Genomic DNA, 27135 nt, shown 5'->3' with positions numbered 1-27135 from the left:
TGCCCACTCTGTGCCAGGCACTCTGCTGGCAGACACTGTGCACATCCTACAACTCTTTGCCGTGGGTACCACTTTCCCTCTTTGGCAGATGAGACAGCTGAGGCATGGAGAGGCCGTGGGGGACCGTAGCTGGGAGCACAGCCCTGGAGTCAGCCCTCCAGGATTCAGTTTCCTCCATTCATCCTCTGTGAGGCCAGTGAGAGTAAAACAGGGAGCCTTTGAAGGGTTTCAGCGGAGGAGTGACATCAGATTCCCAGTTTAGAAAGCATTTCTCCTTGCGTCTGGGAAAACAGATCTGAGCAGGGTAAGACCGAGGGCAAGGAAACCAGTCAGGAGACTCTACAGGCCCAACCAGGAGATGCTGAGGGCATGCCTGGGCCCCCACGCCAGTGCCGTGGAGAGAGACGCTGACCGCATCGCCAGAGCAGGGGCACGTGCATGGGGTGGGCAGCTCAGGCTCACATCCCAGTTCCACTATTCACTATGTGACCTGGGGCAAGGAACACGGCCCTGTGTACCTGTTTTCTCACCTGTCAAATGGAGACAGTTACAGTACCTGCCTTTGTGAGGCATTGGGCTGTATGAATTATTATTACCTGCAGTATGTTTTCCATCAAAGGTAGATGTTCCTTTCATTCTAGAATAGAGGTGGGGGTTAAGAATGAGGAGGTGTCTGGGATGGTGCTCGGGTACCTGACATGGGTGCCTGAGCAGAGAGAGGGGCCATTCTTTGACATAAGGAATGGAAAAGGTGCCAGGTGTGAGAGGAAACCTGATGAGTTCCTTTTGGGCTAAATCCACTGTGGTCCCTGTGGGACACTGAGGCAGAGCTGTCCGGCAGGCGTTGGAGAGACAGCCTGAGCCCCCCCAAGGAGCACAGGGCTCTGCACAACCCAAGGGAACATGGGCACAGGCAGCATCCTCAGGGTGAGTGTTGGGGCCACCCCTCAGAAGGCTATAGGGGACAGTGTCCTGGGATGCACTGAGGCAGTGAGGGAGTACCTGGCAGGACCAGGGTGGGCAGGGGTAGGACAGGAGACAAAGACTCCCCTGGAAGCCAAATAACCTATGGACAAAGCTTTTTTTTTTTTTTTTTTTTTTTTGAGACGGAGTTTTGCTCGTCGCCCAGGCTGGAGTACGGTGGTGCAATCTCTGCTCACTGCAACCTCCGCCTCTCAGGTTCAAGCGGTTCTCCTGCCTCAGCCTCCCGGAGTAGCTGGAATTACAGGCGCCCGCCACCACACCCAGCTAATTTTTGTATTTTTAGTAGACATGGGGTTTCACCATGTTGGCCAGGATGGTCTGAAACTCTTGACCTCAGGTGATCCACCCGCCTCAGCCTCCCAAAGTGCTGGGATTACAGGCGTGAGTCACTGAGCCTGGCGAGCAAAGATTCTAACCTGACCGGCACACATAGACTGTTGGGGCTTTGAGTCCCAGTCCCAGATTCTCAGGAGACAGCTGGGCCAGGTGAAGTCTCCCTCATCTAGCCAGTTTTTGCTAGGATAGGGTTCTCTGAGAAAAGAGGGCACAGGCCAGTCCAGCTAAAGAATATTACCACCACAGACATGGCTCTCGGTGGGATGCATTTGACCACTTGCCTGGGAATCCCTACGTGCTCTGTTAAACTGCAGGTTCCTAGGCGCCACCGCAGACCTACCACATCAGAATCCTTGGAAGCATTGCCTCAACACAGAGTCCACGCCCTTCACTTCACCACTGTCCCCTCCCTGGCTAACTTCTGCCTCCACCCTGCAGCCAGCCCCAACACTGTTGCGGCTGTTGCAACATAATGGCACTTTTTTTTTTTTTTTTTTGAGATAGAGTCTCGCTCTGTTGCCAGGCTGGAGTACAGTGGTGCGATGTCAACTCACTGCAACCTCTGCCTCCTGGGTTCAAGCGATTCTCCTGCCTCAGCCTCCTGACTAGCTGGGACTACAGGTGCCCGCCACCATGCCCGACTAATTTTTGTATTTTTAGTAGAGACAGGGTTTCACCGTGTTGACAGGATGGTCTCGATCTCTTGACCTGGTGATCTGCCCGCCTCGAGCTCCCAAAGTGCTGGGATTACAGGTGTGAGCCACTGCGCCCGGCCCGGGATGGCTCCTTTAAAGGTGAGCTTCGCTTGACTGTTTCTCTTCACCGGGCTTTCCTTCTGTCTCCCAGAAGCTCTTTCCTTCCATGAAGGAAAATATTTTTAATGGCAGGAAATGGCTGGTAGAAAACAAACGGGGTGGCCTTGCTGGTGAATTTCTTAGGGACAAATTATGCTGCAACAGAAAAATAAATAAATGCAGCCAGAATGTGCAACTGTCCTACCTAAAAAACCACTTTGGGATTATGAGACAATGAAGCCAGGATGAGACCCTCACACCCATTTGAGTGGACTCTGGGGACCACTGACCTTGTCCTGTGTTCTCCGGAACCTGAGAAACGCAGACATTGGAGAATCCACCCGGGAGCCAGCACCACGGCAGCACCAGCCCCATCCTTTGTCAGGCAGTCAAAGGCTCTTCTTCCCATGAAGGGAAATAGGGCTGGACAAGGGTGACCTTGTCTCCAGGCTTGGAAGTCACATGACCATCTTCTTTCCCCTCTGGGCCATGCGTGCCTGAGACTGCAGACAGTCTCTGGGACTCGGAGAACTGGGAAGCTTTTGTTCCTCTGTGGCGAGGTCGGGTCCCGATGGGGGATTGTTTTTGCTCAGCTGAAAGGGACACTTTAGGGATAGAATATTTCAACCTCAAGAAGCAGCAACATTTGCTTGTAGCTGGAAGTCTTCACTTCTGGTCTCCAGCTGTTGTCTGGAGCCACCAGGCCTCCGCTGAATGGGCCTAAGCCCAGCAACTGGGGGCGGGCAGTGCCTGCCGGGCTGAACATGAACCAGTCTGTGCAGGACGCCCATCTCCAGGACAGCCCGTCTGCAAAGACACCCTGTCCCCTCCCGGTGGTGGCTGCTGGGCTTTGGAATAAACCTGTTAGCTCTGGGTGACTGAGCTGGGAAAAGGGGCTCCACAAGAAGCGTTTTAGGGGGAAAGTAGACCCAAGCTTGAGCTTCAGAGTAACCTCTCTGGGAGAAACACCAACCACTCGGAAACAGCCAGGGCTTTTGCAATAGTGAAGCTGCAGATCCCGTTTATTTCACTCTTAAAAGCATTGTCTCTGTTCAAATGAGGTCACTGAACTCTTAAAAACTTCACTGAGGGTCATGCTTCTTTGCATATTGATCACGTGAATGTTTAGTGGACTTGCCTTATTTGCTGGTGCCAAAGATAAAGATTAAGGGTCCTTAAGGGGTATTCAGACCTCAAATTCAGCCAAATACAGGGGCAGCTTTTCCTGGGTCTGAGTGAACTGAGGAGAGCACTTTTGAATGTGCAAGGACAATAAGATTAGTAATCACTACCATCTCTGCAGTACCTGTTGTGTACCAGACACTGTGCCAAGTGACCAACAGACATTACCAAATTAATCTTTGCAGCAACCCGACAAGGAAACCGAGGGTCAGAGAAGGGGTTCAGCTAGGGGCCGCCAAGGTTTGGACTCAGCCTGGGACCGCTGGCTCCAAAGCTGTGGGTCCTCATTCCTGTTGAGCTGCAGGCCCCTCCAACACAGGCAGTGGGTGGGCCCCCAAATAGCTCATCTTCAAGGATGTGGCCTTCAGACAGCCCAGGGAAAGTGTGGATCGATTTGCCTGGGTCAAGGAAGGATCAAACCTACACTTTTTTTTTTTTTTTTTTTTTTACCTATTTGTTGACACCCCTTTGAGAACCAGGGGTTGGATGGAGCCTCTCCCCCCAAAAAAAGACCCCATCTGCCAGACTGCAGAGGTCCAAAGACTCCCTGCCCCCTGAAACCCTTCCATGGACCTCAGGTTTAGAATCTCTCCATTAAGCCATGAGTGTGATTATTTGAAAGTTAAAATGAGGCCAAAAGGGATAACAGTAACAGTAATAATACGAATAACAGGATACATTTTACTGACCACCTATTGTCAGGCACTTATGCCAGGGGTTGACAAACATTTTCTGTAAAAGGCTAAATACTAAATGTTTTAGACTTTGCAGGCCATACAGTCTCAGATCCTTTGACCAGAACCACAGGCCAGTCACTGGGACCCTCAGTGACCCCAGCAAGCTCTGGAGGCATCTGGGCAGCTCCACGAGGAGCGGGGGATGAGGGGCCACCAAGCCCCCCTTGTTATTAGCCACAGACAATATGTAAACAAATGGGCACGGTTGTGTTCCCATAAAACTTCACGGATACCAAAACCTGAAGTGTATATAACATTCACATGTCACAAAATGCTACAAAATGCTTTTCTTTTGATTTTCCCCCCCAAATTAAAAAGTGTAAAAACCGGCCAGGCATGATGTCTCACCCCTGTAATTTCAGCACTTTGGGAGGCTGAGGTGGGTGGATCACTTGAGGTCAGGAGTTTGAGACTAGCCTGGCCAACGTGGTGAAACCCTGTCTCTACTGAAAATACAAAAATGAGCCAGGTGTGGTAGCACGTGCCTGTAATCCCAGCTACTCGGGTGTCTGAGGCAGGAGAATCGCTTGAACCGGGGAGGTGGAGGTTGCCGTGAGCCGAGATTGTGCTGTTGCACTCCAGCCAGGGAGACAGAACAAGACTCTGTCTGGAAAAAAAAAAAAAAAAAAAAGCACAGGAGTCAGGATTTGAGCCCACTCCCAAGCCTGTTTGCTTTCCTAAGAGACAAGGCATGTAAATTGTGGAGGAAGAAAAGGTGACAGTGAAGCAGGAAGGAAGGCCCAGGAGCAAGGGCAGTCCCCTGGGCCCTGGGAATATCAGGCAGAGAGGCTCCATCCTCCCGCAGTCTTTGCTGAATGGTCTGCACTGTAGGGGAGGGCGGCTGGTTTCCTGAGCCATCCCTCCAACCCCCTGCAAGTGGCTCCAAGGACAGAGGCTCCAGATCCAGGACAGCTGGTGGCCTTCACATTGTTTTGCGTCTCCCAGGTTCTCTTAATTATAACCAATTTGCCACCCTCAGCAATTCCTTGTTCCCCTTTGCTAATACCCATGAGTTGGAACCATCAGCCGAATTCCCAGCCAAACGCGGCTAAAATCACTTCCCTTTCCCATGTAGGGAGCCCTCCAGTCTCTTAGAAACTCGCCTCTCTTCTCAGTCCTGTGAGACCGGTGAGGCCTGCCCTTCTGTGCGCTGACTTACTGGGCTGGAATCTGCCCCCCAAATCTCTTACGAAAGCGGGAGACAGAATCTGCTCAACTTTCTCTAGCTCCTCCCTGCGCCCCACGTCCCCCCACCTCTCCTGCTGACTCTTGGGGCTCTGGCATACTGCCTGCCAAGGACAACCTTTCCTTTTTTTCTCTCTCTAAAGACAGGGTCTCACTCTGTCGCCCAGGCTGGAGAGCAGTGACACCGTCACAGGGTAAACTCCAAAACTGGGATTCAGCCTGGGAGGCCACATGGGTTCCTGGCTTTAAGCAGGAAGGAACTCAAGAGTGAGCTGACAGTAAAGTGAAAGCAAGTCTATTAAGAAAGTAAAGGAATAAAGGAAGGATACTCCGTAGGCAGAGCAGCGGCGTGGCTGCTTGAATGAGTAGACTTATGGTTATTTCTTGATTATATACTAAACAAGGGATAGATGATTCATGAGTTTTCCGGGAAAGGGGTGGGGAGTTCCCGGAACTGAAGGTTCCTTCCCTTTTTAGATCATACAGGGTAACTTCCAGATATTGCCGTGGCATTCATAAACTGTCATGGCCCTAGGGGGAGTGTCTTTCCGCATGCTAAAGGATTATAATTAGCATACAATGACCAGTGAGGACAACCAGAGGTCACTTTCATTGCCATGTTGGTTTTGGCGGGTTTTGTCCAGCTTCTTTACTGCATCTCATTTGATCAGCGGGGTCTTTGTGACCTGTATCTTGTGAAACCAGTCCTGCCGACCTCCTATCTCATCCTGTGACTAAGAATGTCTGACTTCCTTAGAATGCAGCCCAGCTGGTCTCAGCCTCATTTTACTCAGTAGCCCCTATTCAAGATGGAGTCGCTCTGGTTCCATTGCCTCTGACAGCACAATCATAGCTCACTGCAGCCTCACTCTCCTGGGTTTGAACAATCCTTCCATCTCAGCTTCCTGAGTAGCTGGGACCACAGACGTGAGCTGCCATGTCCAGCTGATTTAAAAAAAAAAAAAAAATATTCTTGTAGAGACAGGGTCTCACTATATTGCTCAGGCTGGTCTTGAACTCCTGGGCTCTCATCTTGGCCTCCCAAAGTGCTGAGATTACAGGCGTGAGCCACCATGCCTGGCTCCTTTATAACCTCCATTTATTCATCTAGAAAATAGATAGAGGCTGGGCGCAGTGGCTCACACCTGGAATCCCAGCACTTTGGGAAGCTGAGGCGGGCGGATCACCTGAGGTCAGGAATTTGAGACCAGCCTGGCCAACGTGTTGAAACCCCGTCTCTACTAAAGATACAAAAAAATTAGCCTGGCCTGGTGGCAGGCACCTGTAAACCCAGCTACTCCAGAGGCTGAGGCAGGAGAATCGCTTGAACCTGGGAGGCAGGAGGTTGCAGTGAGCTGAGATCACGCCATTGCACTCTAGCCTGGCTAACAGGGTGAAACTTCATCTCGGAAAAAAAAAAAAAAAAAAGAAAGAAAGAAAGAAAAAAAGAAAAGAAAAAAAAGAAAATAGATACAGCAGTAGTTTCTCATAGGGTTGTCGAGAAGATTAAATGAAATAAGAAAAGTACAATATTTAACTCAGTGACTGGCCTGTGAGTCCTCAAGAAATTTTAACGATTTTTATCAGTAAACTAAGGGGACCACCAGGAGCAGGGGGGACCTCAGATGTGCCCGCCTTTCAGATTGAGAACCCCATTTATCAAACTCCAAGTTTACAACGCACAAAGTAGGGGCAGTTCCCTCCTTAGAAAATAATTCCTGACTTGGTTCTTTCAGGTAGCTGGTTTTCCCCAAGACCTTCAATATGTGACCCCATTTAATAAAAGTATCTACTGACCTTCACTTTCTTAGGGACCTAGCTGTTGGGTGAAAATCCGCCTGCGGTGGATTTCCTTATCTGTTGCTTCAGGTAAGGGAACGAATGCAGAATTTGAATGTCCTCATAGTTCCCCCAGTGCTGCAGGTGGACAAATAGGCTAAGGCCCCTGGCCCAGCTGGCAGAGGTAAGGAGCTGCCAGCCCGCCCGGCTCCCGCTGCGGCAAAGCCCCCAGCCGCCGCCTCCTGTCGCCCTCGCCTTTCCTGCAGGAGCCATCCCGGCGCAGGCTTGCTCACCAGCTCCGCCCCGTGGTAAGACCGGAGATCTGCGGAAGAAGGCCCGCCCCGAACCGCGACTGCACTCAAGCCCTTCCATTACAGTTACACGGATTCTTTTGCCCAGCGCGGTGATGTGTGCCTGTAATCCCAGCTACTCTGGAGGCTGAGGGAATGGATGCCTTGAGCCCAGGAGTTCACAATCAGCCTGGGCAAAATAGCGAGAGCCCTATCTCAAAACAAAAAAAGAAAAGAAAAAAGAAAAAAATAATGTCACAGGTTTCCTGACCCTAAACCTGGACATTAGCCCAGGTCTCACTCTCACCAAGCCCTCTAAAGAACTCATTCTGGCCGGGCGCGGTGGCTCACGCCTGTAATCCCAGCACTCTGGGAGGCCGAGACGGGCGGATCACGAGGTCAGAAGATCGAGACCATCCTGGCCGTCTCTACTAAAACTACAAAAAATTAGCCGGGTGTAGTGGCGGGTGCCTGTAGTCCCAGCTACTTGGGAGCCTGAGGCAGGAGAATGGCATGAACTCGGGAGGCGGAGTTTGCAGTGAGCCGAGATTGCGCCATTGCACTCCAGCCTGGGCGAGGAGGAAGACTCCCTCTCAAAAAAAAAAAAAAAAAAAAGGACTCATTCCATTAGATAAGTGATCAGATGAATTATTCTACCTCCATACTATGAAATCCTATGTCACCATTGAAATTAATGTGGTGTATAATCTCCAAAGGCAATGAAAAAATAAAGAACAAATTAATGTAGTGCCTCTACATATACTGTATCAGAATACCTTACATGAAAAAATCAAGTCAAAGAACAAAGCATAAGTGTAATTTTTTTTTTGCCAAATTTTAAAAAGAGAGAGAGAAATATATGTATGCGTATACAAAGGCACCAGCAAAGTCCTGCAAGGTCTGTGCCTAACTCTTATCGTGGTCACCTTTGGAAAAGAAAGGAAGGAAAAGAGGAGGAAGCCAGGGGCAGTTGCTTATGCCTATAATCCCAGCACTTTGGGAGGCCAAGGTAAGTGGCCTCTTGAGCCCAGGAGTTTGAGACCAGCCTGCGCAACATAGCAAAACCCAGGGTCTACAAAAAATTTGAAAATTAGCCAAGCATGGTGGTGCGTGCCTGTAGGCCTAGCTACTCAGGAGGCTGAGGGGGGAGGATCACTTGAGCATGGGAGTTCTAGGCTGCGGTGAGTCATGATCACGCCACTGCAACAGAGTGAAAACTTGTCTCCAAAAAAAAAAAAAACGAAAAGAGGAGGTAAGGACACTTATATTTTCACATTTTTTTGATATATTTATATGTGGCTTGAGTCTCTTACATTCATGAATTACATGTGCAAGTTTGAAAATAAAGTGCAGGTGGATTACTTAAAAATTTGGAGGCTGGGTGCTATGGCTCACACCTGTAATCCCAGCACTTTGAGAGACCAAGGCAAGTAGATCGCTTGAGGTCAGGGGTTTGAGATCAGCCTGGCCAACAGGGCAAAACCCTGTCTCTACTAAAAATACAAAAATTATCTGGGCGTGGTGGCACATGCTTGTAATCCCAGCTACTCGGGAGGCTGAGGCAGGAGAATCACTTGAACCCAGGGAGCAGAGGTTGCAGTGAGCTAAGATAGTGCCACTGCACTCCAGCCTGGGCAACAAGAGCGAAACTCCATCTCAAAAAAAAAAAAAAAAAAAAAATTTGGAAAGCACGCAAAGCAAAAAGAACAACATAAGTCTCTCTCACTGTCACACTGCTCAGTAGAAGCACTGTCAAAACGCTGGTGCGTATTTCCAGCACACATTAGGACCACTGAGGAACATTGCTTCCCCTGCTTGCCCCCAGGAAGGGGCCTGGCCAATGCCCTGGACTAGACATCTATTCTACTGCCCAGCATCACCCACACCACTGCCCTGCCCCACACTGAGCCACTCCTGGAGACACCTCCCAGTGCGAGGAGTCTCCCAGAAGCTTCTCCTTCGGGCCAGCAGAATACTCAGCTCCCAAGTCAAAATGTCTTTCTCTTTGTTAACTACAAAATAAACATCTCCAGGCCCCCTGGGCCACTTGCAGTACAAATGTTTATGTCTTTGGAAACAGACAAAAAAAGACAGAAAGACTCTTGCAAGTTCTCCCTGAGCCGACGGTGCCAAGTTGGTAATTAACCCTCAGCAACCAGGGCGTCTGATCTTCTGCCAGCCGGTCTGCAGCAGGTTGCGGGAGTGATTGATTGGGCCTGTGCTAGAACTTGGTGATTGGTGGGCCTTCCAGGCCTTGGAATGCTGTCTGCACAGGACACTGGCTGCCTCTTTAAAACTCTGAATGAGGTACTAGGGACCCACCCCCAAGAAGGCCCCCACACTGCTGCACCCCATTCCAGATGAAGGGCCGTGAGCAGCCCTGGAAATCATCAAACCACTCGGGGGAGTCCCCAGGGCCCGCATGCAGAGCTGGGAGGAGCAAGGCTGCTGAAGGGCAGGCACTCGGTCATTTTGACATTGACATTCACTAGACACCTAGGACCAGGCTCCCCGCTCAACTCTACATACGGTGCCTTATTTCCTTTGACTCTCCCAGCAACCCCATGAGGTAGGTATAGTTCTATTTCTATTTCATAGATGAGGAAATTGAGTCTCGGAGAAATAAAGTCTGTGCTGTCATCACTTAATCCTGGGTGGATAAAGTCTCTTCTTCAGACAGAAGGTGTTCCTTGCCCAAGGGCATCCTGCTGGTAAGTGGGGGAAAAGTTGGACTGAACCTTTTTGCAACTTTGAAGCCACACCTGTCCATCCCCACATATTCATATTGGAAAAGTCTTTCCATAGGGTTATCATCTTCAGGCTTCTACAAACTATGCCAAGCTCAGAGGAGCCGACCTGTGGGGGCTCCATGCAAAGACCACAGTCAGGTCTTCCCTTGGATGTAGCCAGAGAGAGTGAGGGGACAGCTCTCAGCTGCCCTCGGGACCGGAATTCCATCATGAGAGGCTAGGGGATTGCCTTCTTTCCAGTGGGGGAGCTGAGACCCAGAGAGCAGGATTCGTGTTCAAGGTCCCACCATGACTTTGTTTGTTTGTTGTTGTTGTTGTTGTTGTTATTGTTGTTTGAGACACAGTCTTGCTCTGTCACCCAGGCTGGGGTGCAGTGGCACGATCTCAGCACACTGCAACCTCCACTTCCTGGGTTCAAGTGATTCTCCTGCCTCAGGCTCCCGAGTAGCTGGGATTACAGGCACACACCACCATGCCCAGCTAATTTTTGTATTTTTAGTAGAGACAGGGTTTCACCATGTTGGCCAGGCTGGTCTCAAACTCCTGGCCTCAAGTGATCCACCTGCCTTGGCCTCCCAAAGTGCTGGGATTACAGGCGTGAGCCACCGCATCCAGCCCCCACCATGACTTTGCCTCTGTGGCCAATGTCATGTCCCTGGCTGCATGGAGTTCCCTGAAAACAAGGAGGCTGGTGGCAAGGACCCGCCTTGAAAAATGGGGAGAAAGCCAATCCCCTAGATATGTTCCCTGAGCCCTTGGGCTGGGAGAAGGGCATCGTGTAGCCTCTAAGGGAGACTGCAAAGTCAGAAGGGATTGCTTCCATCTTGTAGCTCCACCATCTGTGTCACAAACAGGCAGGTCGGGGGAGCAAACATGGCAGAGGGACATGGCCTAGGAGTCCTGTACTTCATTTCCCCTCACATTTCACTGGCCGTCACAGGTCACATGGTCTCACCTAGATGCACAGGCCACTGGGAAATGTAGTCTTCCAGTGGGCCAGCAGGCGTGTACAATGAAATTAGCAAATATACAGCTCATCTCTGCCACACTATTCAAAAGCTTGTAGTCATGTCAGGGCCCAGAATGCCTTGAGATTGTTGCTCAGCACATGAGAGCATGAAGCTGAAGAAGTGGGCTGGCCCAGTGTGAGAAACACAGGTAAAACACGGGGTACCGATTTGCAATCTAGCCCCATGTGGTCCAGGTTCCTCACATGCAGCCAGCCATGGCAATAGAGGGACAAAATGATGCCGGAGCAAGAGGCAGAGTCCCCCAGATGAATGTCAAGGGAAACCCAACAGCCCTGAAGACGTCAAGGGGAGGCCACACCAGCCAAGATTCCTGGCTCACTTTGCAGAAAAGAGGATGTGAGAGGGCACTGGGGAAGGAAAAGGGAGAACAGAGGAGAGGCGCCAACATGGGGCACAGGGAATTCCAGGGACACTGGGCCAACCTGGGCAACAGCGTGAGACTCCGTCTCAAAAAACAAAAACAAAAGAAAACAAAAAATCGACACTCCTGAGCTGACCACTACTGTCCATCATCCTCCAGACCCATTTCCCGTGGTCTTGGTCTCCCACCAGGCTGGCAGATAACCATCAGCCACAGCCATGCCTCCTGGGTTCAAGCGATTCTCCTGCCTCAGTCTCCCAAGTAGCTGGGATTACATGCAGCTGCCACCAAGCCGGGCTGGAAACGTCTGTGCCACCAGCAGGACGGCTTCATGGAAGTACAGCCTCTACAGTCACACAGGGCCCATCCTCACAAAGGCCCCACATTTGACCCTAGCTGTCACTATCTTGAAATTCTTAATCATTTTCCAAGAAGGGTCCCCATATTTTTATTTTGCACTGGGCCTCACAAATGACAAAGTCAGTCCTGAGTCCAGAAGGGATCAGTCTTGATTCCAGATGGCCCCACCTCCAGGGCATGGCTGTGGCTGATGGTTATCTGCCAGCCTGGTGGGAGACCAAGACCACGGGAAATGGGTCTGGAGGATGATGGGCAGTAGTGGTCAGCTCAGGAGTGTCGATTTTTTGTTTTCTTTTGTTTTTGTTTTTTGAGACGGAGTGTCACGCTGTTGCCCAGGTTGGCTCACTGCTCAGTTCACTGCAACCTTCGCCTCCTGGGTTCAAGCGATTCTCCTGCCTCAGTCTCCCAAGTAGCTGGGATTACATGCAGCTGCCACCAAGCTGGGCTAATTTTTGTATTTTTAGTAGAGACAGGGTTTCTCCATGTTGGCCAAAGCTGGTCTCGAACTCCTGACCTCAAGTGATCCACCTGCCTTGGCCTCCTAAAGTGCTGGGATTACAGGCATGAACCATGGTGCCCAGCCAAGTGTTTTGTTTCTTTTTTTTAGAGACAGGATCTCACTTCGTTACCCAGGCTGGTCTCGAACTCCTGGGCTCAAGTGATCCTTCCTCCTTGGCCTCCCAAAGTGCTGGGATTTCAGGCATGAGCCACTGCGCCCGGCCAGCCCAGGAGTGTTTTGCTCCTTAATGTTCTCAGGTGTAAACATTCAGGAAGCAAAAACAAAACAAAACCAAAGGCCAGGCAGAAATCAAGGCAGAAAACTACCGAAGAAATTCTGGACTTAAACTCAGCACTTGACCAACTGGACCTATTAGACATCTATGGAAAACTCCACCCATCAGCCACAGAATATACATTCTTCTCATCCGCACATGGAACATATTCCAAGATCAACCACATGCTCGGCCATAGAGCAAGTCTCAATACATTCAAAAAACTAAAAATTATGCCAGCCATATTCTTGGACCACAGTAGAATAAAGACAGAAAATACTAAGAAGATTTTGGCCAGGTGCAGTGGCTCACGCCTGTAATCCTAGCACTTTGGGAGGCCAAGGTGAATAGATCACTTGAGGTCAGGAGTTTGAGACCAGCCTGGCCAACATGGTGAAACCCTGTCTCAACTAAAAATACACACACACACAAAATTAGCTAAGTATGGTGGCAGGTGCCTGTAATCCCAGCTACTTGGGAGGCTGAGACAGGAGAATCACTTGAACCTGGGAGGTGGAAGTTGCAGTGAGGTGAGATCATGCCACTGCACTCCAGCCTGGGCAACAGAGTGAGACTCTGTCTCAAAAAAAAAAAAGAAAAAAAAATTAATTAAATTAAATTAAGAAGATCTCTCAAAACCACACAATTATATGAAAATTAAATGACTTGCTCCTGAATGATTTTTGGGGTAAACAACAAAATAAAGGCACAAAATCAAAAAATTTCTTTGAAAGAAATGAAAACAGAGATACAAAGTACCAAAATCTCTGGGATGCAGCAAAAGCAGTATTAAGAGGAAAGTTGATAGTGCTAAAATGCCTACCTCAAAAAGTTAGACCTCAAATTAACCATCTAATATCGCACATAGAGGAACTAGAAAAACAAGAACAAACTAACCCAGAAGATAGCAGAAGAAAAGAAATAACTAAAATCAGAGTTAATAACTTAATGAAATTGAGACACAGAAATTCATACAAAGAATCAGCAAAACCAAAAGTTGATTATTTGAAAGGATAAACAGGTCCAGTAAACCACTAGCTAGATTAACAAAGAAAAAAAAGAAAGATCTAAATAAGCAAAATCAGAAATAACAAAGGTGTCCCTTGTAATAAGTGACCCCACAATACAAAAGAAATGCAAAAGATCCTCAGAGACTATTATCAACACCTCTGCACACATAAACTAGAAAATCTAGAGGCAATAGATAAATTCCTGGAAACATACTATCAAGATTCAATCAAGAAGAAACTGAAAGACTGAACAAATCGGTATCATGTTCAGAAATTGAATCAGGGTTCTCTAGAGAAAAGGAACTAGGCCGGGCGCGGTGGCTCACGCCTGTAATCCCAGCACTTTGGGAGGCCAAGGCGGGCGGATCATGAGGTCAGGAGATCAAGACCATCCTGGCTAACACAATGAAACCGTGTCTCTACTAAAAATATAAAAAATTAGCCAGGCATGGTGGGGGGCGCCTGTAGTCCCAGCTACTTGGGAGGCTGAGGCAGGAGAATGGCATGAACCCTGGAGGCAGAGCTTGCAGTGAGCCGAGATCAGGCCCCTGCACTCCAGCCTGAGCGACACAGCAAGACTCCATCTCAAAAAAAAAAAGAAATCGGTACTAAAAAACTTACCAGCCAAAAAAAGCTTTGGACCAGCTAGATTTACAGCCACATTCCACCAGATGTACAAGGAAGAGCTGCTACCAATTCTACTGAAACTATTCCAAAAAATCAGGTAGGAGGAACTCCTCTCTCATTCTATGAAGCCAGCATCACCCTGACCTCAAAACCTGGCAAAGACACAGTGAAAAAATAAAACTCCAGGCCAATATCACTGGTGAACATAGATACAACAATCCTCAACAAAATACTAGCAAACTGAATTCAACAGTACATTAAAAAGTTGGCTGGGCGGTGGCTCATGCCTGTAATCCCAGCACTTTGGGAGGCTGAAGTGGGTAGATCACTGGAGGCCGTAAGTTTGAGAACAGCCTGACCAACATGGCGAAACCCCATCTCTACTAAAAATACAAAAAAATTAGCCAGGCATGGTGGTGCATGTCTGTAATCCCAGCTCCTCAGGAGGCTGAGGCATGAGAATCACTTGAACCTGGAAGTGAAGGTTGCAGTGAGCCGAGATTGTGCCAGTGCACTCCAGCCTGAACAACGGGGTGAGACTCCATCTCAAAAAAAAAAAAAAAAAAAAAAAAAAAAAAAATCAATTCACTATGATCAAGTAGGTTTCATTCCTGTGATGCAAGATTGGTTCAACATGCATGAATCAATAAATGTGATTCACCACATAAACAGAATTACAAACTAAAACCATCATCCCAATAGATGCAGAAAATGCTTTCAAAAAAAATCCAACATCCTTTCGTGATAAAAACCCTCAAGAAACTAGGCATGGAAGGAACGTACCTCAAAATAGTAAGAGCCGTCTATGACAAACCCACAGCCAACATGATACTGAACAGGCAAACACTGAAGCATTTCCCCTTGGAACAAGAAAAGCAATCCCAGCCGGGCGCAGTGGCTCACACCTGTAATCCTAGCACTCTGGGAGGCTGAGGCAGGTGGATGAACTGAGGTCAGGAGTTCAAGACCACCCTGGCCAACATGGTGAAACTCTGTTTCTACTAAAAATACAGAAAATTAGCTGGGCGTCGTGGCAGACGCCTGTAATCCCAGCTACTCGGGAGGCAGGAGAATTGCTTTAACCCTGGAGGTGGAGGTTGCAGTGAACCGAGATTGTGCCACTGCATTCCAGCCTGGGCGACAAGAGCAAAACTCTGTCACCAAAAAAAAAAAAAAAAAGGCGAGAAAGAAAAGAAAAAAAGAAAAGCAGTTCCATTATAGCTGCATTATTGGGTATATATCCAAAAGAAAACAAATTATTCTACCAAAATGACATAGGCACTTGTGTGTTCATCACAGCACTATTCACAACAGTAAAGACAAGGCATCAACCTAGGTGCCCATTAATGGTGGATAAGATAAAGAAATCGTGGTACATATACATTGTGGAATACTACATAATCATAAAAAAGAATGAAATCATGTACTTTGCAGCAACATAGATCCAGCTGGAGGCCATTCACAAGTACATAAAACCATAAACACAGGGTACTGATATGGTTTGGTTCTGTGTCCTCACATAAATCTCATCTCGATTGTAATCGCCCCCTGGCGAGGAAGGGACCTGTAAGCCCCATGTGTTGAGGGAGGGAAGTGATTGGATTAACGGGGCAATTCCGCCCCCCGCCCCAGTGGTTCTCGTGATAGTGGGTGAGTCTCGCGAGATCTGATGGTTTTAAAAGTGGAATTTTTCCCTGCGCTCGCTTCCACGCGCGCCTACCATCCTGTGAATGAGGTGTCTGCTTTCCGTTTTGCCTTCTGCCATGATTTTAAGTTTCCTGAGGCCTCGCCGGCAAACGATGTGGAACTGTGAGTCAATTAAACCTCTTTCCTTTATAAATTACCCAGTTTCAGGTATTTCTTTTTCTGTTTTTTTGAGACGGAGTTTCTCTCTCGTCGCCCGTGCAGTGGCGCAATCTCGGCTCACCGCAACCTCCGCCTCCCGGGTTCAAGTGATTCTCCTGCCTCAGCCTCCCAAATAGCTGGAATTACAGGGGCCCACCACTACGCCCAGCTAATTTTCGTATTTTTAGTAGAGACGTGGTTTCACCGTGTTGGCCAGGTTGGTCTGGAACTCCTGACCTCAAGTGATCCACCTGCCTCAGCCTCCCAAAGTGCTGAGATTATAGGCATGAGCCACTGTGCCCCGCCTCAGGTATTTCTTGATAGCAGTGTGAGAACAGACTAATGCAGGTACTCAGGGACATAAAGATGACAACAGTAGACACTGGGGACTACTAAACGGGGAAGGGAGGAAAGGGGGCAAGGGTTGAAAAACTAACTCTTGGGAACTATGCTCACCACCTGGCTGATGGGATCATTCATATCCCAAACCTCAGCATCACGCAATACACCCATGTAACAAACCTGCATGTGTATACCCTACATCTAAAATAAAAGTTGAAAAAAATAGACGAGGTCTTGCTATATTGCCCAGGCTGGAGTGCAGGGCCCATTCACAGGCTGAATCATGGCGCACTGCGCCTCAAACCGCTGGGCTCGAGGGATCTTCCCACCTCAGCCTCCCAAGTAGCTGGGATTACAGGCCCCCATTGCTACGCCCAGCTGAGGATCTTACATTTTAAAAAGAACAGTCCAGATGTAAGAGATTTACGAAAGCGGGAGATCGATTAGTCCAAAATGGAAACGGCTGTTGACTACGGTGTGGGGGCCTTCGTGAAGTCAAAGAGGAATCTGGACACACCTGACAAACTGATGGGACCAGTCCTTTGTTGCATTGGCTGGAACGGTTGAAGGAGAGAAGGAACCTAGCACGATGATCTCAATCTGGTTACAAAGCATGATTCCAGAGAAGAAGGTTGATTAGTAACAGCACCTTGCTATCATTTATTGATCATTTATTTTATCATTTTACTGTGCTCCAGGCACTGGAGTACACACATGCTTTTGTTATACTTTGCCACATAACAAGCTATCCAAAAATAGTTTAAAACAAGGAACTGGAGGCCCAGGCAGGCAGATCATGAGGTCAGGAGGTCGAGACCAGCCTAGCCAACACAGTGAAACCCTGTCTCTACTAAAAATACAAAAATTAGCTGGGCATGGTGGCAGGCACCTGTAATCCCAGCTACTTGGGAGGCTGAGGCAGGAGAATCGCTTGAACCCGGGAGGCGGAGGTTGCAGTGAGCCGAGATTGCGCCACCGCATGCAAGCCTGGGAGACAGAGCTAGTCACCATCTCAAAAAAATAAATAAACAAAAAAACCCACAAGGAACTGTGATTATCCCAAGTTTCTGTGGGTCAGGGATTCAAGAGCAGTTTAGGCCAGGCATGGTGGCTCACACCTGTAATCCCAGCACTTTGGGATCAAGAGACCGGGAGTTCAAGACTGGCCAGGGCAACAGAGCAAGACCCTATCTCCACAAAAAGTTAAAAAAATAGCCAGGTGTGGTGGTGTGTGCTTGTAGTCCTCAGGAGGCTGAAACGGGAGATTCCTTGAGCCCAGGAGTTCAGGGGTATAGTGAGCCATGATTGTGCTGCTGCACTCCAGCCTGGGTGACAGAGCAAGAGCCTGTCACACACACACAAAAGATAGTTCAGAAATCACTGTCATTTTTACAACATCCAATAGGTACAGAGGCCAGCCCTATTCGGTATGGGAGGTGACTGTACCAGGGCACGAAACCAGAAGGTGGGGCTCATTGGCCACTCTCTCATCTTGGAGGCCGCCGCCCACCACGTGGTACTTCATGATCCTGCTCAATAATCACAACAGGCTAATAATAATTTTTCCCCTACTCAGAAGAGGGAATTTTGCTCAAGACCAAACAACTAAGAAATAGCAGCCCTTGAATTTGAACCCCACTGTCCTTGGCTATGTTGGAGCTCTATGGCATGCAGGGGTGATAGCAGCAAGGACTGATAGAATGTCCCCTGAACCCCATTCGACTCGACTCCAGGCAGCAAGACATTGTATTTCTCTCCTCCGGCCGGGTCACCAGGGGGACTGGCATCTTCTCTTAGACTCTTGCACAGGTCATGGGGAGTTTAGGCCCTGGGAGGGCGCCAGTTAGCAGGGCGAGAAGAAAGAACTGCCTCTCTCCTGTCACTCGGCATTTTGCCTCAAGACGAGGGGCTGCCATTCAGAATGGGTCAACTTCCAGGACAGTGACTGGGTCAAATTTGCTGGAAGGCAGAGTCACTATCAGAAGATCTGTCACCTCACCACACACACACCATGTGTGTGCACATATGCACACACACACGTGCAAGCACACAAGTACCCATGCACACATCACCTGCATGCACACACACCAAACACATGCACACACATGCACACACACCTAGTCGTCTGCTTCTGAGTGACCAGATGGCTTTTTTTCACAACTACTTATTGAGCACCTGCCAGGTGCCTTGTATGCTTCTGGTTGCAAAGGACACAGAGCATGGAACAGAGACATGGCGTCTGCTCATGTGGAGCCTGTGGTCATGCACCCTGCTGGACAGTTGCCTTTCCGGGGGTCACTTCTGCTCCTCACATCTGCAGGGGCTCATTCACTTCTTCCATGTGGTGTTTGGGCACAGGCATGGGGAGGTCCCCCTAGACCTTGCGCCTAAGCCTTGAACTCTGGCCCACTTTACCAAAAGCCCAAATTAAGGAATTGATCATCTGCTTAGTAATAGTTTAGAACCTTTAGAGTATGTTACAACCTGCAGAAGTTATACCAGCCTGTCTCGACTCTTTTAGTCACAGTGAGATGGAGCTTTCAGAAAATCAAGAGACTAAGATGAGGCCAGGTGTGGTGGCTCACATCTGTAGTCCCAGCACTTTGGGAAGCTGATGTGGAAGGATCACATGAGCCCAAGAGTTTGAGACCAGCCTGAGCAACATAGTGAGACCCCATCTTTCAAAAAAAAATTAGCCTAGTGTGGTGGCACATGCCTGTAGTCCCAGCTACTCAGGAAGCTGAGGCAGGAAGATCGCTGGAGTCCAAGAGTTTGAGGCTGCAGTGAGCCATGATCGCACCACCGCACTCCAGCCTGGGTGACAAGAGTGAGGCCCCGTCTCAAAAACAAAACAAGAGACCAAAATCCGTCAAATTCTTCTTACTGTTCTCTCCCTCCCTGCCTAGAACTGTACTTTCAGACACCACTCATTGTCCTTCCTGCTTTCCCAGGCAATTCAGGACTCTGCAGTGACATCACTCATCTGGTCTCAGGGGCAGCCCAGAGGTATCTGACTGCAGACACAGCCAGGTTCCATGGGCACAACTGGGTGGCAACTTCAGAGGGCAGAGGGGACGCCTTCATTGCCTCTCCTCGCACAGAAACGGTGGACTGTTTCTGACCCAGCGTGGTGGTTCATGCCTGTAATCCCAGGTGCTTTGGGAGGCTGAGACGGGAGGATTGCTTGAGCCCAGGAGGTCGAGGGTGCAGTAAGCTATGATCACACCACTGCACTCCACCCTGGGCAGCAGAGCGAGACCTCATCTCTAAGAAAATAAAGAAAAGCTGAGCGTGGTGGCTCATGCCTGTAATCCCAGCACTTTGGGAGGCTGAGGTGGGAGAATCATGAGGTCAGGAGATCGAGACTATCCTGGCTAACATGGTGAAACCTGTCTCTACTAAAAATACAAAAAAAAAAGAAAAAATTAGTCAGGCATGGTGGCGGGCATCTGTAGTCCCAGCTACTCGGGAGGCTGAGGCAGGAGAATGGCGTGAAGCCGGGAGGCAGAGCTTGCAGTGAGCCGAGATTGCGCCACTGCACTCCAGCCTGGGTGACAAAGTAAGATTCCGTCTCAAAAAAAAAAAAAAAAAAAAGAAAGAGAAACAGTGTCCTCCACACAGCCGGTCAGAACTCTGTGACTCACTTGAGGCAGGACCGAGAGTGACATCTAGTTGTACCTTTCTCGCCTCTGGGACCCTCGGGGGTGAGTTCCCGTTTGTCCTCTTGTGGAAACAGCACACAGCAAGCAACCACAAAACCAGAGCGGAAGGAGGGACATCCCACCAGCATCCGGCCCTGGTGCCATGTTTTATCATCTGGAACCGTTGTGAAGCCTTGTGTGACTTGCTCAGGATCAGTGGTCACCATGATCTAATCCCAAGAGGGACTTGTCACCCAGAGACCTCAAAAGGCCCCAGGGCCACTGTGGTTTTTTCTGAGAGGCTCCCAGAACCAAGTGGCACGTTGGTTTCCGGTGCGTCTGTGTCTTTGTGCCTGTATCTTGCTGGGGGACTTCACAGGAAGCAGGATTTGGGCATTCCTGAGGCTCCTAGCCAGACACCACCCCTGAGCGCCACATCCCATGATCACTTCAACCACAGGCCTTTGACATTTCCATGTGGCAAGGCACCCAGCAGAAGATGAGGATGATGGGTGATGCCAGATGGATGCGTACCTGGTGGCTGGCCCACACAGGAAGTCTCGGGACCCTCAAGACTGGCCATATAATCTGCAAGGTCCAGTGTGAAATGAGAATAAGTAGCCCCTATGGCCGGGCATAGTGGTTCATGCCTGTAATCCCAGCACTTTGGGAGGCCAAGGTGGGTGGATCACTTGAGGCCAGAAATTCGAGACCAGCCTGGCCAACATGGCAAAACCCCATCTCTACTAAAAATACAAAAATTAGTTGGGCGTGGTGGCACACACCTGTAATCCCAGCTACTCAGAGGCTGAGGCACAAGAATTGCTTGAACCTGGGAGGCGGAGGTTGCAGTGAGCTGAGATCATACCACTGCACTCCAGCATAGGTGACAGAGTGAGACTCTGTCTCAAAAAAAAGAGAGGCTGGGTGCAGTGGCTCACGCCTGTAATCCCAACACTTTGAGAGGCCGAGGCGGGCGGGTCACCTGAGGTCAGGAGTTTAAGACCAGCCTGGTCAGCATGGTGAAACTCTGTCTCTAATAAAAATACAAAAATTGGGCATGGTGGCGGACACCTGTAATCCCAGCTTCTCCGGAGGCTGAGGCAGGAGAATCGCTTGAAACCGGGAAGTGGAGGTTGCAGTGAGTCAAGATCACGCCATTGCACTCCAGCCTGGGCAACGAGTGAAACACAATCTCAAAAAAAAACAAACAAAAAACAAGAATGAGCAGCCCCGTTGGAAAACTATGAAGAATTTCAAGACAGCAACAGCAGAGCGTTAAACGGAGCATAGGGCCCCTCTCCCCATGAGGCCCTGGGCAACAGCTCACAGGTCGTTGTCTGTTGCGGGCCCTATGGGTCCCTCCGAAACCGTGCCCCAAGTAGTTTAAGATGTCAGGGACTAACAGAAATTCTTGAGTTTGCAGGATAGCAGGTAAGAAAAGAAACAACTTCCTAAAAAGCTGACAGTCCCTCCACTTGTGAGATTTTAGAAACTGGCTGAACTTAGCTGGAACCAAGATGGCCAACGGGAGTCTGTGCAGAACAGGCTTTCAGACATCAAAGCCTAAATTTCCACTGCGTGTTTCATACTAATGTCTCCTGATTTGCACATGCGACCCATGAGGAGGCATGAAGGGTAACTGCGCCTGCCCAAGGACCTCCCCTTACCTTCCACCCCATAAACCTTTTCCAATAAAATTACGCCTTAAAGCCAGTACAGGGAGGCAGCTTTGAGCTGGACTCCTATTCCCTTGTAAGTCAACTTGCAATAAAAGCCTTTCTTTTCTCAAAAACCCAGTGTCGGCCGGGCGCGGTGACTCATGCTTGTAATCCCAGCACTTTGGGAGGCCAAGGCGGGCAGATCGTGAGGTCAGGAGTTTGAGACCAGCTTGACCAACATGGAGAAACCCCATCTCTACTAAAAATACAAAAATTAGCCGGGTTTGGTAGCGGGCACCTGTAATCTCAGCTACTCGGGAGGCTGAGGCAGGAGAATTGTTTGAACCCAGGAGGTGGAGGTTGCAGTGAGCCAAGATGGCGCCACTGCACTCCAGACTGGACAACAGAGCAAAACTTCGTCTCAAAAACAACAACAACAAACAAGTTAGTGTCGTAGCATTGGCTTTTAGCACATGGGGCGGTGAGCCCCTTTTGCCCAGTAATGCCTTCACCCTGCCACAGCTGGGTAGCCCTCCATTCAATTCTGGACAGTGAAACCTGTTTGCAGGTCTGCTGGTGACTGGTTTGCATGTCATATCTAGGCAACTACAGTGTCCTGGCTGAGTCAGGTGCGGACTGTTGCTGGCTTGGCTCTCTGAGGGCTCCAGGAAGGCAGGGCTGGGTCTGAAAATAATCTCTGGATTCCCCAACCTGGTCCAGTGCTGGGAATACATCAGAGGCCCCATGGCATGGGTTGGGGGTGTTAATTAGTCCGACACTGAGACCTCATAGAGGCCACAGGTAGGCCTGCTCTGGGGCCTTAACATGGTATGGCAAGGAACACTGGTGGTGGAGTGCTGGCCCTGCTGAGACCTGAGCACCCCCAACCTGAACTCCGTGAGCCTCAGGGAAGACTCAAGGGGAGCAGCAGGGTAGATGGGCTGAGCTGGCAAGGAGAGGGGGTGGCCAGGGAATGTGGAGGGGTCCAGGCATGAAAGGGAAGCCCCTTGCAGAGGAAAGGTGATGAGAGGTGGAAGGAGAGAATGTGGTCTGCAGAAACCTCAGAGGTCCTGGCATCGGAGATTTAGAAATGTACATGAGGCCGGGCACGGTGGCTCACGCCTATAATTACAACACTTTGGGAGGCCAAGGCAGGTGGATCGCTTGAGCCCAGGAATTTGAGACCAGCCTGGGTAACAAAGCAAAACCTCATCTCCACAAAAAATTAAAAAATTAGCCAGGTTTGGTGGTGCACACCTGTGGTCCTAGCTACTTGGGAGGCTGAGGTGGGAGGATTGCTTGAGCCTGGGAGGTTGAGGCTGCAATGAGCCATGATTGTACCACCGCACTCTAGCCTGGGCGACAGAGTAGACCCCATCTCAAAATGATAATAAATAATTAATTTACTGAGCATGGTGGTTAATTTGTTGGGCACACCTGTAGTCTTAGCTACCCAGGAGGCTAAGGCAGGAGGATTGCTTGAGCCCAGTTCCAGACTGCAGTGAGCTATGATTGTGCTACTGTACATCAACCTGGGTAACAGCAAGACCTTGTCTCTAAAAAAAGAAGAAATGTACATCCAACGTGAGGAGGAAAGCCTTTGGTCATCAGAGGAGAGAACCAGGGTTTGGAGGGGGGTGTTTTGCTAAGCCCACAAGGGAGGGCATGAGGCCAGCTGCAAAGCCCGCTATTATTCATGACACTTGTTAAGGATGATCAGGCTGACTTTATGCAGTGGGGAGCCACTGAGATTGGCATAGGGACCATCGTGATGGGGTTTTGCGGTGGGGGATTGATCACCAAGGAGTACAAGGAGCAGGGTGGGGATCACTGGATGGAAAGTGACTAAGGAAACATCCGAGCGAAGAAGGGTTCCAGCTAAACCCACCTAACAGAATTCCTGCTGAAGACAGGCCAGGGTGCTCAGACAGCACCTAGGGGTGGTAGAGAAAGAGGAACCCAATCAGACATGGAAGGTGGTCAGATATGGGGGGCTCTGGATAAACTGACTTAGCAGGATTCCTGCTAAAATTGGACAATACAGAGGTGACCACGGAATTCAAAAGGTCAGGCCTGGTTGAAAAAGAGTCCGGGGGCTGGGTGCGGTGGCTCACACCTGTAATCCCACCACTTTGGGAGGTTGAGGCAGGTGAATCACTTGAGGACAGGAGTTTGAGACCAGCCTGGCCAACATGGCGAAACCCCGTCTCCACCAAAAATACAAAAATATGCCGGGCGTGGTGATGCACGCCTGTAATCCCAGCTACTAGGGAGGCTGAGGTTGCAGTGAGCCGAAATCACGCCCCTGCACTCCAGCCTGGGCGACAGGGTGAGATGCCATCGTAAGGGTAATAAAAGAGTCCAGGGTGGCAGAGTAGAGTTTGTTCAAGGCAAGAATGAGAGAATCCCGGTCACCCTGTGGCTGTCTTCCCGCCCCTCCTGAGTGGCTCTGCGGCCTCCTATGGTGCAGTGGCTGTGGGCAGAGTCCCTGATTCTGACTCCTCCACAGCGTCAGCCCTGTGCCTCTAGAGCAGGGGTAGATGGGGCTTCTTTCCCCTTTGGGGTTCGCCTTCCAGATGAGGTTCTTACTTGAGGGTTTTGCAGGGGACCTCTCCGTGGATGCCCTCCCTCCCCACATACCTATCTATTTGTTCACAACCGTTCCATGCGCCTTCCCCAAACCCAGCCTAGGCCAAGCCTGGAAGGAAGTTGGGGGCCCATTAGGGACAAGCCCAGGAGGCCTGAGTGACTATAGAGGCTCCCAATCACCCCAGAAATTCAGGGGATGCCCAGGAATGACCCCCAGGCAGGGGATGGGGGGAGGGAGCCGAGGCACAGACTGTGCTCAGGTTCACAGGCCAAAGGCAGTGGCTGGTTTGAGGAGCGAAACAGTGCTTGTCTGCCTGGAGCTTGGGGTGCAAGTGAGGATGTGGCAAGAGATGGGGCTGGAGGGCTCAGCAGCAGCAGGCACACTGGATGTTTGCCCCAAGGGCAATGGGGAGCAACGAGGAAGTGAGGCAGGCGGCAGCCCTGCCAGATTGCCATCGCATTTATTCCCAGAGGTGGTGGCTGGGAAGTAGATTGGGAGGGATGGGGCTGAAGGCTAGAGACCAGCAAGGGAGTTTGCAGTCATTAACATGGGAGGTGTCAGTGGCTTAGACCAGGAGTGGAGTTGGGTGGAGAAGGGGTAAGTCCGAGAGGCGTTTTGGAAGGAATGCTGGTGGAGTTTCCCATCGTTTGAGTGCGGAGGTGGGTGGCCTGCGAAGGAAAACAAGGGCTTGGGCACCAGGAAAGGGTGGGGCAGACGCGGGTGGTGGTGCAGGTTTAGGTGGAAGGTCACAGGTTTGGTCATGAACATATTGAGTTCACGGACCTGCGACACAGAGGGACCCAGGCAGGATTCACACTCAGCCCTGCTGCAGACCCAGCTCTTTGGGCTGCTGCCCACACAGCTATAGAAGAGCAGAGGCACTGACCTGGCCATGCCCTGTGCTGCCCTCAAGCTGCAACCTGGTCTGGGTTCCCTGGGCATCAAGCAGGGGAGGCTGTTCAGGAAAATCCCCCAGGCCCACTCACTCTGATAGCCCAGAGCAGCTGTTCCTGGGACCTCTCTACACTCGGAGGATTACCAAAGACTCCCAGGAGCTTCTATGTATGCGGCTCATGACTCCTGATTCTTACCGTATGTAAAAGGCTGAATGATGGCCCTCAAAGAAGATCCACATATCGGCCTCCCAAAGAGCTAGGATTACAGGCAGTAACTACTGCACCCAGTTATGGAGGAGCTTTTTAGATAAGCATGGATATTCTTCTTTGATATAAATCAAAATGCAAAAAGTGGTAGTTTTTCAAAGGTTAGTTGCAGTGTAAAATCTGAAATCAGGTCAATGGATTTTTTGTATTTTGTGACAGTGAAATCCACTGACCTTACACTTTGAATGGATCTTTTGCTGGTGTATGATTCTGGATTGGCTGACCCCAAACGTTGAAGGAATAAATAAATGGTAGCAATTTTTTTAAGACAGGGTCTCTCTCTATTGCCCAGATTGGACTCAAACTCCTGGGCTCATATGATCCCCATGCCTTAGCCTCCCAAGTAGCCAAGACTACCAATTTTACATAAACTTCCAGAAAATTGAACTGAGAGAAACATTTCCTAATTCATTCATTCTATGAGGCCAGCATTTTGTTGATACTAAAACTGAACCACAGTGTTATAAAAAACAGAAAAAAGTTTTAGAGTCGGGTGAGTTTAGGAAACAACAAAATTATATGTAAAAATTAAAAAAAAAAAAAAAAAACAGGAAACCTAAAATCCATTGTTACTCATGAACATAGAAAAATTCTCAACAAAATTTTGGCAAATTAAATTCAATAGTATATAATAAATTTTCTCAGTATTTGCAGATCTGGAAATGTCTTTATTTCACCTTCAGTTTTAAAAGACAGCTTTGCTGGATATACAATTCTTGGTTGATACTTATTTTTCCTGTCAGCACTTTGGCGTCTATCCTTCACTGTTTCTAATGACAAGTCAGCTGTTAGTCTGAGGTATTGTTCTCTTTGATGAGCCTTTTTTCACTTAATGCTTTGCTTTTTTTTTTTTATTTGTTTGTTTGTTTAGAGATGATGTCTTACTGTGTTGCCCAGGCTAGTCTGAAACTCCTAGGCTCAAGTTATCCTCCCACCTCAGCCTCCTGAGTAGCTGGGATTATAGCATCTTTGTTTTGATTGTTTAATCATTTCACTATAATATGTCTGGATATATTTGCATATTTGCAAATTCTGACCTAGAGTTCATTAAACTTCTTGGATGTGTGTAGATTGTTTTCCTCAAATTTGGGAAGTTTCTGAGCATTATTTCTTCGAATATTTTTTCTGCTCCTTTCTCTCTTTCCTCTCCTTCTAATACTCCCAATTACATGAATGTTGGTGTGCTTAATGGTTTTCCACATTTCTCTAAGGCTCTGTTCATTTTTCTACATTTTTTCCATCTCTCTGCTCTTTCAATTGTGTAATCTCTATTAATCTCTCCTTACAATTGCTGATTCTTTCTTTTGCCCATTCATTCTACTGCTGGATCTCTCTAATGAAGTTTTCATTTTAGTTATTGTATTCCAACTCCAGAATTTTCATTTGGTGCTATTTTATAATTTCTGTCTCTTTATTGATAGTCTCTGTTTTGATAAGAAATTATCATTTTACCTTCCTTTATTTTCTTAAGCATTCTTTTCTTTAGTTCTCTGAATATATTTATAACAGTTGCTTTGGAGTCTTGGCTAAGCTTGATATCTGGACCTTGTTAGGGAAGTTTCTTTCTTTATTTTTCTTTTTTACCGAATTTGTATACTCTGAAGATTAACGGCAGTTTCTGTTGCCTGTTTTTCTTTTTCCTATATCTGGTCACACTTTCCTGCCTTTTTTTTTTTTTTTTCATGTCTCATAAA

At 49.0% G+C, this 27135-nt stretch overlaps 1 protein-coding gene across 2 annotated transcripts in view; it reads left to right on the top strand.

The window, feature by feature from the left end:
* Positions 1 to 8477, top strand: part of KREMEN1 (kringle containing transmembrane protein 1) — an 85920-nt gene extending 77443 nt beyond the window's left edge. The window contains exon 10 of one of the 2 annotated variants that reach the window (XM_007975295.3): positions 7264 to 8477. In XM_007975295.3, coding sequence (XP_007973486.3) covers positions 7264 to 7404 — 141 coding nt within the window. In that variant the 3' untranslated portion in view covers positions 7405 to 8477. The remainder of the gene's footprint in view (positions 1 to 7263) is intronic. The other variant, XM_038007650.2, reaches the window with a different exon arrangement.
* Positions 8478 to 27135: the final 18658 nt, after the last annotated feature.

Source organism: Chlorocebus sabaeus, chromosome 19 (assembly GCF_047675955.1).
Source record: "Chlorocebus sabaeus isolate Y175 chromosome 19, mChlSab1.0.hap1, whole genome shotgun sequence".
NCBI classification, from domain to species: domain Eukaryota; kingdom Metazoa; phylum Chordata; class Mammalia; order Primates; family Cercopithecidae; genus Chlorocebus; species Chlorocebus sabaeus.
This window is presented reverse-complemented; position numbering and strand designations above follow the sequence as displayed.